Source organism: Ailuropoda melanoleuca, chromosome 1, assembly GCF_002007445.2.
Source record: "Ailuropoda melanoleuca isolate Jingjing chromosome 1, ASM200744v2, whole genome shotgun sequence".
In the NCBI taxonomy this organism is placed as follows: domain Eukaryota; kingdom Metazoa; phylum Chordata; class Mammalia; order Carnivora; family Ursidae; genus Ailuropoda; species Ailuropoda melanoleuca.
In genome coordinates this window covers 1,911,870-1,925,963 of record NC_048218.1, presented here as the reverse complement: position 1 = coordinate 1,925,963, position 14,094 = coordinate 1,911,870, and the positions used below count along the sequence as shown (strand labels likewise).

Sequence of the window (14,094 nt, the reverse complement as noted above, 5' to 3'; positions counted from 1 at the left end):
TGCCCGCAGCGAGAGCCTGGCTGAGCTCTGGTGTTGGTCAAGGCGGGAAAGGGAAGTGACCACGTGTGCAGGTGTAACTTTTGAATGTTCCTGCAGAAACGCCTGCCCATCCGAGACTGTTTTCTATAAACTTGGGGGCTGAGGGGCTTGACCGGGCGAGGGGCGGGGGTGAGCCAGAGTGATGCCCCAAACCCAGAGAGTCTGTTTCCAGCACTGAAAGGAAACATGTCTTCATGAAGGTGGGGGGAGGGGGTGGGGGATTTTGCGGCTGGGCACGCTCTTCAGTCAAATTCACGGAGAGACCAGGGTTGGTGACAGGTGCCTCCCTGTCTGACTTTATCGAATGGCAGGGACTGGCTTTGAGGCCCAGACCGGTGCTCCCTTGACGTGAGTCCCTTCTACCTGCAGCCTCTCGGAGCCATGACTACTTTGGCCACGAGAACTGGGACCACCAGCTGAAGTTAGCGGTGGCGTGGAACCGCGTGGACATCGCCCGGAGCGAGATCTTCTCTGACGAGCGGCAGTGGAAGGTAGGGCTTCTGGGCGGCCCCGTGGAGGGCCTTGTTGGCCTGCAGGAGCAAGGACAGGCCCTGGAGAGTGGCCTCTGTCTAGGCCCCGGCCCTCGCCCTGGTGGAGAGCGCTCCGGGCCACTTCCTCCCTTCCCGAATCGGAGACACCAGCACTCCGCGTCTCCAGCGGCCCCGAGATCAGGGTGTGCAAGGCGTGCGCCCCACGGTGCTCTCTCTCAGCCTTCAGAGCTGCACCCCGTGATGATGGCGGCCCTCATCTCCAACAAGCCCGAATTCGTGAAGCTCTTCCTGGAGAACGGGGTGCGGCTGAAGGAGCTCGTCACGTGGGACACCCTGCTCTACCTGTACCAGCACCTGGACCCCTCCTGCCTGTTCCACAGCAAGCTCCAGAAGGTGCTGGCCGAGGAGTCCGAGCAGCCGGCGTGCGGGCCCATGGCCCCCCGCGTGCAAATGCACCACGTGGCCCAGGTGCTCCGGGAGCTCCTGGGGGACTTCACGCAGCCACTGTACCCCCGGCCCCGGACTGGCGACCGGCCCCGGCTCCCGCTCTCCGTGCCAAACATCAAGTTCAACGTGCGTGCTGGTGACGTGGCCCCCGCCCCGCCTGGCCTGGGAGCCGGGCCGCTGCTGGGTCCTTAGCGCTTCTGTTTAAAGAGGTGGTCTTTTATTTTTACTGGAAAAGAAGTATGCTCCCTATCATCACAAAATACCACAGACCGCGCGGCTTAAACAACAGATGTTTAGTCTCGCACAGTCTGGAGGCTGAAGTCCGCGGTCGGGGCGTCAGTGGGGCCTCTCTTCCTGGCTGGAGGACGGCCGCCTTCTTGTCACGTCCACACGTGGTCTTTGTTCGGTGGGCACGTCGAGAGTTACAGGGGGCAAACACCGGTCCTAGCAGATCAGGGCCACAACCTATGACCCGGATCACCTCCTTAGACGCCCTGTCTCCAAATACAGTCACTTTAGGAGCTGGGGCTTCAACATGCAAAGTCTGGGGACACATTTCAGTCCATCCTTTTCCCTTCCTAAAAATCTCAAACAGTACAAAAGGTTATGCAGGGAAAATGGTCCCCCTCGTGCCTTGTACCCCAGTCCCAGCCGGCACGTAGTCAGGTCGGCAGGATTCCACGGCATCACTGTGAGGGTGCCCAGCACGTGCACTGCAGCAGGGGGAAGTCATATTCTAGTCTCTGCCCGTATTTGTTGGGAATCCCGCAGTATCTCAGCGCTAAGGGTGAGGCCAGCTTTTGCATTATGTTAGCATGTATCCACCTGCCAGTTTCTTGAAGCTTTTAAAACGGAGCCCAAGTGCTGAGTTTCGTCAGGTGCCTTTTGAGAATTTGAACTGTTGTTCTTTCACCTATGACTTTGCTGAATTATTTTAATAGATTTCCCGATAGCAAAACATTTTCATTCCTGTTTTGATCTCAACTTGATTGCAGTGTGACATGTGTTTAGTATGATGCTGGATTATGTTGCCAATATTTTCACAGTTTTTGCCTCGGAATATTTGAGCCTTTGATTGTGGTTTTATTTTGGAAGCTATCTTTGTCAGGGTCCAGGATCAGCTTTATGTTATCCTTGCGAAAACCACTGGGAAACCTTCCTTCTTTCTTTGCTCTGGAACAGTCTGTGTGGCTGGAGTTCACTGTTCTTACGAGCTCGGCAGGCCCTTCTGTGAGTCCCTCAGGGCTCAGGGCCTTTTTGGGTAGTAGCTCTGAGAACTTTCTCAGTTTCTTTTCTGATAATTTCTCAGTTTAGGTTTTCTATGTGTTCTACGATCAGATTTGGTTTTTATTTCTGGTAGAAAAATTTCCCCTTCTTCAGGTTTTCAAATTCATCCATTGTCCCAGGTGAGCCGTGTCTGACCACTGAGAAAGGTGTGGTTGTGGCTTGGTGTTGTGTATGCACGATTCTGCTCTTCTCGATTCCAGCGTATGGAAGAGACCCTTTGAGAAGGGCCAGAGTGGAAGCTCACAGTTAGCCACGTCTGTAATTTATTTAGTTTATCAACTAATTTCTTTTAATATAAAGTCAAGCCTTCAGGAAATTTCTAAAGTCATTTACAGAAAGTGGAATTTTGCATGTGCTGTGGGGAATGTGTTCTCACTTCTGGAAATTGCTTCCAGACTGTCTGAGTGGGTGTTTTCTGATCCATGGGCAGGAAGCTGGATTCCTGAGTCACTGTGTGAACCGAGTGTGTCTGGGGGAGGTGCCCTCCTGCACACGTGTAATCCTTGTCTGTCCGGCCCTTTCGTGTCGGACTTCTCTGCGGGAGACGCGGTGTAGATTCCCTCAAGGAGCTCACAGCCACACATCTGCAACCCACTCTGTGCCAGAAGTTGGCCTCACAAAAGGGCTTCGATGCCATCAGACGAGACTAAGGAAGCTTGAGGTGCCTGGCGTGTGAACAAGAGGCTACAATCATTGGTAGCGGAGTTAGCTGGGTATTCCACTTTCGGAATGTTTCTACGTGTCTCCAGAGTGATGGTTTTACAACTCCAGTGTGCATGAGATCGGTCTAAGGTGTTGCTGGAAATGCAGGTTGCAGGGCTCACCCTCCAGGGACAGTGGTTCTGGGAAGGTGTGGGGGGCTTGGGCCCTAGGGAGAGTGGTTCTGAGAAGGTGTGGGGAGGCTCGAGCCCTAGGGAGAGTGGTTCTGAGAAGGTGTGGGGGGGCTCGAGCCCTAGGGAGAGTGGTCCTGGGAAGGTGTGCGGGGGCTCGGATTCTAGGGAGAGTGGTTCTGAGAAGGTGTGGGGAGGCTCGAGCCCTAGGGAGAGTGGTTCTGGGAAGGTGTGGGGGGGCTCGGGCCCTAGGGAGAGTGGTTCTGAGAAGGTGTGGGGGGGCTCGGGCCCTAGGGAGAGTGGTTCTGGGAAGGCGTGGGGGTGCTCGGGACCTGCACCGTCAACAGGCCCGCCTGGGGATACTGATGCTAGTGGGGACCTAGGAGAGGTTCTGAATGTCCATTGCTCACCAGATGCAGGGAGTGAGTCTCCGGTCCCTCTACAAGCGTTCATCAGGACATGTGGCCTTCACCATGGACCCGGTCCGTGATCTTCTCATTTGGGCCATCATCCAGAACCGTCGGGAGCTGGCAGAAATCATCTGGGCGCAGGTAACTAGACCTGTTTCTCAAGATGCATGGCTGTGTGTGGACCAGTGACAGGGCTCCAGCCAGAAAACCCTGTGCCAACGGCGAGGAGAGGAGCGTGTGGCTTTGGAGGGAGGGCGGCAGGTGTCCATGACCCCAGAAGGGACCCAGGGTGCCCAGTGTTGGAGAACAGACAGCCTGGCTCAGGCAAGGAAAGCATTTTAGGGGAGTGTGCTGTCTGGGTGGAGGCTCAGCATGCAGGCCCCGCTGGGGGCAGCCACCCTCCGCAGCCCACGCGGTAGGTTCCGGTGGGTCGGCACCTGCAGCATGGCCGACGTGCTGGGTGGAGACTCTGCAGGCAGGGGCACCCCTGGAGGGGCTTCATCTCCTTCCACCGACCATTAGGTCTCAACAGAGACAGTCTGTTGCTGCGATGGGAGCCAGCCCCGCATGTGCCCTCCCTGAGCCGCTTTGTGGGCTGTTGGGGACACCAGCCCTCAACTCCCTTGTCACTTGGCTGTGGGCAGCTTCATGGTCATGATGGAGGACGTGCCAGGCCCAAGTCCCCCACACGTGGTTCTCCTTTACTTCAAGCAGATTCTCTTCTTAAAGGGAATTAAAGTGTCTTTTTTTCTCAGAGAGACCCCCTACTTCTCAGCGTTGGCATTTCCAAATTGCTTTTGTGGAGTCGGCCCCCTCCCCAGTGGGACCCACAGAGGCACTGGGGCTTCCACCCTCTCCGTGGTTCTGGGAGGCTGGTCCTCTCCCAAGGCTCACGGTGGGTCAGGGGCAGAGCTGGGCCTGACTGGGGCCTCGGGTGTGCTCTGTGGGGCTCGGTGCACAGGAGGACCAAAGATTTCCAGGCTCTGCAACCAGCCCCTTGTCCTGGGCCAGACAGTGCCTCTGGGCTGTGCTTTGAGAGCCTCTGTTGAGATTTTCTCAGCATCCTCGTGCCTGGGACTGGCAGAGCCACTGAGGCAGGGTGCCCAGAGCCTGAGGGGGACTTGTGTGGACCTGGTCCCATTTCTGCCCTTTAGCCCCATGCCTGGGGTCGACCAGATGCCCAGGAGTGCTTGGACTCATGCCGTCAGGGCCGTGCTCTGGGTGGGCAAGCAGACCTCTCCCACTGGCCAGTGCAGGAGACTGGGCCACAGGCTCAGGCTCACCTACTGATCTGGGGTGACCCAAGTGGTTTATACGGACAGGGGTGTGACTAGTAGTCACCAGTGGCTTGTGCTGCTGTGAGGCCTCTGTTCTCATCAGCCCCGGGCAGTGTGTCTGGGGTTCCTGGGCTGGACCGTCCGGGTCCTCATGGTGGCTTCCCTGGTGCCCAGAGCCAGGACTGCATTGTGGCAGCCTTGGCCTGCAGCAAGATCCTGAAGGAGCTGTCCAAGGAGGAGGAGGACACGGACAGCTTGGAGGAGATGCTGGCGCTCGCCGACGAGTATGAGCACAGAGCCATTGGTGAGCTCATGGGCGGTGGCCTTGACCCACGGCTCAGTCCCTCCCACGCGGCCCCAGAGTCCTTGTCCCTGGTCCTGCCTGGACCGTGGCTTCTGGAGGAGCCACGCCCTGACGCTGTCCCCGGGTCGACATGGATCTTCTTTCTGCCAGGGGTGTTCACTGAGTGCTACCGGAAGGACGAGGAGAGAGCTCAGAAACTGCTGACCCGTGTGTCAGAGGCCTGGGGGAAGACCACTTGCCTGCAGCTGGCCCTGGAGGCCAAGGACATGAAGTTCGTGTCTCACGGAGGCATCCAGGTGACCTTCTGAGACTCACTTCCAGGAAGAGCTCCCCATGGGGCTGCAGGCGCGGACACAGCCTCCCACTCACGTACAGGCACACAGGTCCCTGTGCTGTGGCCCCCGGGGACCCGGGGACAGGGCCTGGCCTGTGGTCGTGTGCTCCCCTCCCATTTTGCAGGTCAGGAAACTGACGCTAAGAGAGAGTGGGTGGTGGGTTGTGAAGCTCACCCCCATGGGGGTGTTCCTGCCTGGGAGCCTGCAGTCCTCCGGGTGGCCCCGGCTCATACCTCTGGGAGAGGCTGGCCTGGCCCTGCCCACCGGGAGCCTCTCCCTCAGCCGGCAGATGACGGCGTCTGTCTGTCCTGCACTGCCCACCGCGTGGCGTGGCCGGGGGCTCAGAGCACTGTGCTAGGGAGCATGCTGGCACTTCGCAAGGGGCAGGCACGTCGTTCACCCTCGGGGGGGCCCCGGGCACCCACTATTCTGGCCTCCTCTGTCCACAGGCCTTTCTCACCAAGGTGTGGTGGGGCCAGCTGTGCGTGGACAACGGGCTCTGGCGGGTGATCCTGTGTATGCTGGTCTTCCCGCTGCTCTACTCCAACCTCATCTCCTTCAGGTAGCAGCCTGGCCGCTGGGCTGTGGGCAGGGGCCTGGGCCTCGCACCTTCCTTCCAATGTGCTTGCAGGGGGCAAGTCACGCCTGTCCCGATGGCTGCCCCCGGGCCCTACAGTGGTAGACAGGCGTGCGGGCAGGAAGCAGAGGGAGGGCCCCCACCTGTGTGAAGCACCCACTGTGTGCTGAGCATCTGCTGTGACAAAGCACCCATCATGGGCTCAGCACCTGCCCTGTGCTGTCACCACCTGACACGGCGCGCTTGCCCTGGGCGGAGCACCCGCTATAGCCATGCATTTCGTTTCAGTCCTAGTGAAACCAGAGCCAAAGGGCTCTTTCAGGGTCCTCCCTTACGTGGAGCCGTCTGGTGGAGTCCTGTACGTGGCTGCGTACGCAGGGCCCTCGGGCTGCATGGACCCAGGCTGTGTCCCAGCGCTTCTGTCTCTGCCATGTGATGTGAACACATGAGCACTTTGTCCCCACTCCTTGCGGGAGGCAGAGGTCCTTCGGGCTTTCAGGTCCCTCACAGCCTTGCCATCTCCACCCCCCGGCATCTGCCCTGCAGGGAGAGGAAGCTGCAGGCCAGGAGGGGCCTGCTTCGGGTCCGCGCCTTCTTCAACGCGCCTGTGGTCATCTTCCACCTGAACATCTTGTCCTACTTTGCGTTCCTGTGCCTCTTCGCCTATGTGCTCATGGTGGACTTCCAGCCCACACCCTCGTGCTGCGAGTATCTCATCCACTTCTGGCTCTTCTCCCTGGTGTGTGAGGAGCTGCGGCAGGTGCGCCCACCCGCCCCCTTCCCCACTTCCCCACACCCCCAACCCACGTGGACTGTCCTCTGGCCCCCAACCCCACCTGGGAGCGCCCGGCCCTGGGACCGGCAGCCAGGTCATTTTCATGGGTGGGCTCACAGTGGGCTCACCAAGCACCCAGACACCACTGCCAGGGCCTGGGCTGGCATCAGAGCTCCTGGGAGGCAGGTGCGGGGGCAGGTGCGGGAAGCAGGTGCGGGGCAGTGCTATCCCGCTGGCCTCTCCCCTGCTTTCCTCTGGCTGCACAGCCTCCTGAAGCCAGACCCCCACCCAGAGGCAAAGCCCCAGCCTCAAAGGTGGCAGCCCTAGAATGGAGGTCACATGTGTCCTTCTTCCTGAGTCTGACCCTCTCCAGAAGGGACCCATGGGACCGTCTGCCCAACCCACCCGGCTGCCAGGGTCCAGGGCTGCCATGGTCCCACCCCTCTCGGGGTCCTGGTGTCCGGTGGGAGCTGGCTGGCTCCTGACAGAGGACGGACTGCCCCAAGAACACACACGCATCCGCGGGTTGAGCAGGGCTGTGGTTGGTCGGAGGGCGGGCTCAGGGCGGCCCAGCAACATCCCTGCCTGAGGCTCCTCTCCCACTGGGGCCCAGGGATGGAGGACATCTGTCCCCTCCCCGGCAAGCCTCGCTGTCTGGGAAGGAGCAAGTGTCCTTTTGCTCTGGCGACGATGGTGATGCCAGCCAGGCCCCAATGACCCGTGTCTTCACTCAGCTCTTCTATGACCCCGACGAGTTCGGGCTCAGGAAGGTGGCGCTCCTGTACATCAGCGACTTCTGGAATAAACTGGACATCGGTGCCATCTTGCTCTTCATAGCAGGACTGACCTGCAGGTGAGTGGCCCCGTCTCCTCTGGGTGTCCCTGTTGGCGGGCACGTTTGCTGTCTGTCTGGCGGGGGGACCCCCCCCGGGACTGTTGGAGGGGCAGAGGAGGTGCCCCCCTAGGTGGCTGCGTATCTGCAGCCCAGTGCCCCCGCCGGCACTCCCGCTGTGACCCCGGGCCGCTCCGCTGCCCACCGGGGCCACGTGCATCCCCGCCATCGTCCCTTTCTCCACGAAGCAAGAAGGACCAGCCACGCTGCTTCCCAAGAGGTCTGCATGGCCTCCCCACCCTGCCCAGGGCTGGGCTTCCGGACGTTTCTGGAGAACACATCTCCCTGGAGGCTCTGGCCCGTGAGCTCATACCCCATTTTTAGTACTTTGGGGTCCAGAGGCCTCCAGGGCCACATGTGGGCTTGGGCAGGTGGGCGGGCAGCTGGGGGCCGGCTCCGGGAGCAGCGAGCTGAGGGGCATTGATCCACCTTGGGCAGGCTCATCCCCGGGCTGCTGTACTCCGGGCGCGTCATCCTCTCTCTGGACTTCATCATGTTCTGCCTCCGGCTGATGCACATTTTTACCATCAGTAAGACGCTGGGGCCCAAGATAATCATCGTGAAGCGGATGGTAAGGGAATGAGCCCGTCCTGCGCCGGCTGCAAGTGAGGTGCCCCAGGGCTGGAGCACACCGCCAGGTCCCCACGTCCCTGCTTTGCCCTCAGGCTCCCAACCCCAGCATGCTTGTCTCAGGTCCTTTTCTGTATGTCACCTCTTCCAGGCAGCCTTCCCTGATCTCCACAGCTCATTCGTTATCCCTATCACAGCTCCTGACACTCCCCTCTGTGGGTCACAGTCGCATCCAGCCCCTCCTATGCATCATGTGGTGCCCAGAGCCCTGTTAGGATATGGGGGCAGGCCCAGGACCGTGGGCCCCTGCATCCCTGCCCTGGGCATCAGAGGCTCTGCACACTACTGCAGAGCGTACAACCCGGGGGTGGGGGGAGGGGGCGCATGTGGGTGCGCGGCTGCAGCTGGGGCCACCCTGTCTCTGCAGATGAAGGACGTCTTCTTCTTCCTCTTCCTGTTGGCGGTGTGGGTGGTGTCTTTTGGGGTGGCCAAGCAGGCCATCCTCATCCACAACGAGAGCCGGGTGGACTGGATCTTCCGGGGGGTCATCTACCAGTCGTACCTCACCATCTTCGGGCAGATGCCGGCTTACATTGACGGTAGGACACGGGGCGCTGACACCTCCAGCGAGGGCGCCTGCAAAGCTTATAGAAGGATGGAGGCAGAGGGACGGGGGTGGCAGCTCCCCAAGTGACCACGTGGCAAAGAGACAGGCATGCGATGCTCGGTTGAGGGGGGTTGGCATCAGTGGGGTGGGGTGAGACTGAGCTCTACCTCGAAGCTGTGCTGAGATCCCAGGTGGGCCAAGGGTGTGGCCGGGGACTCTGGGGCACCAGCTGGCACTCCTCCCCCATACTGCATGCCAGGCTATCCCTCCTTCTCTAGACGGGGAGAATCCTTTCTGTATACTAAGTTTTTTCTTTTCAACAGCTTCATTGAGATATAATTCACATACTGTGAAGCTCATGTGTATAAAATGTGTGCTTTAGTGGTTTAGTGTACTTACAGGATCTAATTTTAGAACATTTGCATCACCCACCAAAGACACCCATTAGCAGTCACTCCCCATCCCCCCAACCTTTGGCAACCTCTAATGTATTTTCCATCTGTACAATTTGTCTTTGCTGGACATTTCATATAAATTGGATTATATAATATATAATCTTTGTGTCTTGTTTTTTTCTTAGCGTAACAGTTTCAAGACTTATCCATATTGTAGCCTGCATCAGTATTTAATTCCCTTTTATTGCTAAATAACACTCCATCATATGGTTAGACCACATTTTTTTAATGCATTTATGAGTTGGTGAACATGCATTGTTTCTACTTTTTGGGTGTTACGAATAACATTGCTATGAACAGTTACTTATAAGTTTTTTTTAAAGTTTTTGTGTGGGCGTATGTTTTCATCTCTCTTGGATATATATCTGGGACTGGAATGTATACCTGTTGGGTTATATGCTAAGTCTGTGTTTAACTTTTTGAGAACCATCCAAACTATTTTCTATGGCAGCTGCCCTCTATTTTATGCCCCCACCAGCAACTTACATGAGGACTCCAATTTCCACATTCTGTCTGGATTGTCATCGTCTTTCTTTCTGCTTCTAGCCATCCCAGTGGGTGTGAAGTGCATTTCATTGTGGCTCTGATTTTCATTTCCCTGATGGCGAATGATGTGGAACATCTCTTCATGTGCCTGCAGAGCCGTTCAGATGTCTTCTCTGAAGAAATGTCTACTCTTCTCATTGGCCCATTTCTCAAGTGGATTATTTTTCTTTCTTATTGAGTTATGAGAATTCTTTATGTATAGACACCAGTCCCTTCTCATATATATGATTTACCAATGTATTCTGCGGGTCATCTTGTCACTTTCTTGATCGTGTCCTTCAAAGCACAAAAGTTTCTAATTTTGATGAAGTCCACCTTATCAATCACTTTTATCATTTGTGTTTTGGCATTGACTCTCAGAACCGATGCCTGACCCAAGGTCGTGAAGACTTATGTCTGTGTTGTTATTCCAGAAGTAATAGCTTTCATTCTTACTTTTGGCCTTTGAGCTACTTAAACTAATTTTTTATACAGTGTGAGGTAAGGGCCATTCTTTTGCATGCAAATTTCCAGTTGTTCAACACCATGTGCTGAAAAGACGATTTCTCCCCATTGAATTGTCTTGGCCTCCTTGTCGAAAATCAACTGACCATTAATGAAAGAGTTTATCTATAGACTCTCAACTCTATTCTGTTGATCTGTATTTCTGCTCTTGTGCCAACACCAGACAGTCTTGGTGACTGTAACTTTGTAGTTAAGTTTCACAATCAGGACATGTGAGTCCTTCAGCTTTGTTCTTCTTTTTCAAGGTTGCTTTGGCCTCTGGGTCCCTTGGAGCCACATGAATTTTTGGATCAGCTTCTCAATTTCTCCAAAAGGCATCTAAGATTTTGACTGTGAGCATGGGATGCCTCTCTGCTTATTTAGATCTTTAATTTCTTTCAACAATGTTTAATATTTTTCAGTGTGTGAGTTACGCTCCTTTTAAGTTCATTCTTAAGATTTTTATTCTTTTTCAGGTTATTGTAGGTAGAATTATATAATTAATTTCATTTTTGGATCTTTTATTGCTAGTGTATAGAAATACGCTATATTTGCATGTTGATCTTGTATCCTGAAACCGTGCTGAACTTCTTTACAGCTCTCACAGTTTTTTAGTGGATTCCTCGGGATTTACTATATACAAGATCATGCCCTCTAGAAAATAGAGATGCTTTTACTTGTTCCTTTCCCACCCGATACCTTTATTTCTTTTTCTTGCTTCATTATCCTAGCTAGAACTCCTGGTAGAACATTGAATAGAAGAGTCCAGAACAAACATCTTTATGTTGTTCCTGATCTTAGAGGGCGAAGCCTTCATTCTTTCACTATTAAGTATGATATTCACTTGTGGGGATTTTTGTAAATATCCTTCATTAGAGTGAAGAAGCACCCTTCTATCCCTGATTTTTTGAGGGCTTTTATTGTAAAAGCATATAAAATTTTGTCAGACGCTTTTCCTGCACCTGTTGAAATGTTTACATGATTTTTGTTCTTCATGTTATTAATATGGTGTGTTATATTAATTGATTTCCAGATGTAAAGCTAACTCTGCATTCCTGAGCTATATCTCAGTCGGTCATGGTGTGTAATTCTTTTCATGTGTTGCCGGATTCTATTTGCCGGCATTTTGGAGAGCGTTTTTGCATCTGTGTTCATAAAGGGCATTGGTCGTAGTTTTGTCTTTGTCTGGTTTTGGTATCAGGGCGATACTGGCCTCATAGAACGAGTTAGCAGTATTCCCTCCTTCATATTTTGGAAAAGTTTGTGAAGGATTGGTTTTAATTCTTCAAACATTCAGTAGAATTCACAAGTGAAGCCATCTGGGCCTGAACTATTCTTTGTTCGAAATCTTAAATTATTACTTCTATCTTTTTGCCTGTTAGAGGTCTGTTTGTACTTCCCATATCTTCATCAGTCACCTCTGGCATTTGGTCTCTTTCTCGGAGTTTGCCCATTTCTCTAAGCCATCTATTTTGCTGGCACACAGTTCTGCAGTATTGCCTTACAGTTCTTTTTATTTTTGTCGGGTTGGTAGTAATGTTTTCTCTTTCGATTATAACTTGAGCAATTTGAAACTTTTTTCCCCTTGATCAGTCTAGGTAGAGGGTTGTAATCTTCTTGATCTTTTCCAAGAACCAAATTTTGGTTTTATTGATTTTCTTTATTGTTTTTGTATTCTCTCTTTAATTTATGTGCGTTATGATCTTTCCTATTTCCTTCCTTCTGCTTGCGTTGGGTTCAGTTTGCTTTCCTTTCTTTCAGTTTGCTAAAGTGGAAGGTTCTGTTACGGATTTGGGCTCTTTCTTCTCCTTACCAGTGCATGCTTGTGGGGGGAGGGGATTGGCAAAATGGGTACAGGGCAGTGGACAGTCAGACTTCCAGTTTTTAACAAATATTGCATGCTCGTTGAAAAAAATGTGAAATCCAAAATAAGCATAAAGAATAACGTTGTCCGTAATCCCATTTCCCAGGGTTAACTGCCATTAACTGCCACTAGGTATGCCTCCTTGGGAGTTTTTTGATACAAGCTGGACATATATTTATGTTTTATTATCTTCTGTGCCCTTCACTTTGCTACAAATGTGGGACTACACTTCGGTTTGCCCCCCCGTGTTGCGTAGGTCAGCACGGGGCAGGTGCCACATGGTTCCCTCCCCCTGCCTCCCTTCTCATTATGATAATCGTTCATTTTCTCGGTTTGAGTTCTCTCTCAGGGCCCCGGGCTCTCGTGGCTGGGGCCTGCGTCACCCGTCCTGGGGCTGGCTCCTGCCCAGGGTCCAGGACGTGCCCTGGAGGGGTCGGCCGGGTGCTGGGCAGGGGCCTGAGCTAGGCTGGAGCGCAGGTCTGGCTCCAGGGGCTTCCAGCCCACGGACGACACTTGGGTGTAGACGGACGCCTCTCTCTGGGCCTGAGCTGACAGCTGAGGTCCGCCAGCCGTGGGGGCGTCCAGGCCCGAGGACTCTCTGACTCTGTGGTTTCTTTGTTCCCTGCCCCCCCGCCCCCGCCCAGGTGTGAATTTCAGCCTGGACCAGTGCAGCCCCAATGGCACCGACCCCTACAAGCCCAAGTGCCCCGAGAGCGACACCGTGCGGCACGAGCCCGCCTTCCCCGAGTGGCTGACGGTCACCCTGCTCTGCCTCTACCTGCTCTTCACCAACATCCTGCTGCTAAACCTTCTCATCGCCATGTTCAAGTGAGTTCGGGCCGCCGTGTGGACGGAGTGCGCCGAGGCACCTCGCTCAGCCCAGCGCACGGCCTGTCTCCTGGTCCCTGCCGGGCAGAGGCCACCCGCGGGCTGGGGGCTCACAGGGGAGCGAGCCTCCTGCGGGCCCGGGGCATAGCTTGCATTCCCACCCGGGGCTCGCAGGGAACACCTGAGCCTTGCTCGGCTTCTGTCCTGGTGGAGAAAATTCGACATCACAGGCTGTGGAAACGAATAAGATCCAGAGGATAAAAGCTTTCTGTGCAGATCTTTCTTTCTTTCTTAAGATTTTATTTATTTATTTGAGGGAGAGAGAGACAGCCAGTGAGAGAGGGAACACAAGCAGGGGGAGTGGGAGAGGAAGAAGCAGGCTCCCCACTGAGCAGGGAGCCCGATGTGGGACTCGGTCCCAGGACCCTGAGATCATGACCTGAGCCGAAGGCAGACGTGTCACCGACTGAAACCCCGACTGATGACCCCTGTGCAGACCTTTCACTTTGCAAACAGGGGAGCTGGGCGTGGAAGCCAGGCGGCCTGGCCGAGGTCACGTCTCGATGCGGAGAAGCGCGGGCCAGCACTTACTAAGAACGCGGCCCTTCCGATATGGGATGACCTGTATTCGTCCTCCATGTACAAAGTCCGAACAGGACCCAAGGGGGGTCAGCCACGGGATCCCTTGCGTTCCTGGTCTGGGTGGGTGTCTTTCTCTCCCGCCCCGTCGGGGGCTTCCCTGGCATTGGACAGCCCTCCAAAGCCTATCGGCTAGATGACAAGTGTGCGGAGATGAACCACGTCTGCCCTTGAAGATCCTGTCCCTTCTGTGTGTTAGAGTCAACAGATGAAGTGGTTTAGACTTAGTCAAACGCCAGGACACTGTCCTCCCCCCAACAGTCCTCTGCCTTGTTTTGTCTGCTAACAAGGTTTGTAGCGTCTGAAATCCAGGTCTTCTTCCTGACCACGGCTCCCAGGAAGCTCAGAGCCCCGAGGCTGGTCTCCGTCTGCACTGGGCACTGCCCTCCCGGGTGCTGTGTGTTTGCTTTTCATGGGCCGCCCCCCGGCCCCCGACCC

General features: G+C 54.9%; 1 protein-coding gene across 26 annotated transcripts in view; it reads left to right on the top strand.

Annotated features, from left to right (window-relative positions):
- TRPM2 (transient receptor potential cation channel subfamily M member 2) overlaps positions 1-14,094 on the top strand; it is a 60,117-nt gene that overhangs the window by 32,724 nt on the left and 13,299 nt on the right. For 21 of the 26 annotated variants that reach the window (XR_004623488.1, XR_004623489.1, XR_859525.3 and 18 more), the window contains 11 exons: positions 409-530; positions 750-1,103; positions 3,508-3,645; positions 4,956-5,085; positions 5,236-5,381; positions 5,870-5,982; positions 6,544-6,757; positions 7,507-7,625; positions 8,103-8,235; positions 8,662-8,833; positions 12,834-13,017. Coding sequence is in view for 23 of the 26 variants with exons in the window: in XM_034654690.1 (XP_034510581.1) it covers positions 409-530; positions 750-1,103; positions 3,508-3,645; positions 4,956-5,085; positions 5,236-5,381; positions 5,870-5,982; positions 6,544-6,757; positions 7,507-7,625; positions 8,103-8,235; positions 8,662-8,833; positions 12,834-13,017 (1,825 nt within the window). In the remaining 3 variants the exon portion in view is untranslated. The other 5 variants (XM_034654725.1, XM_034654758.1, XM_034654766.1 and 2 more) reach the window with 2 other exon arrangements.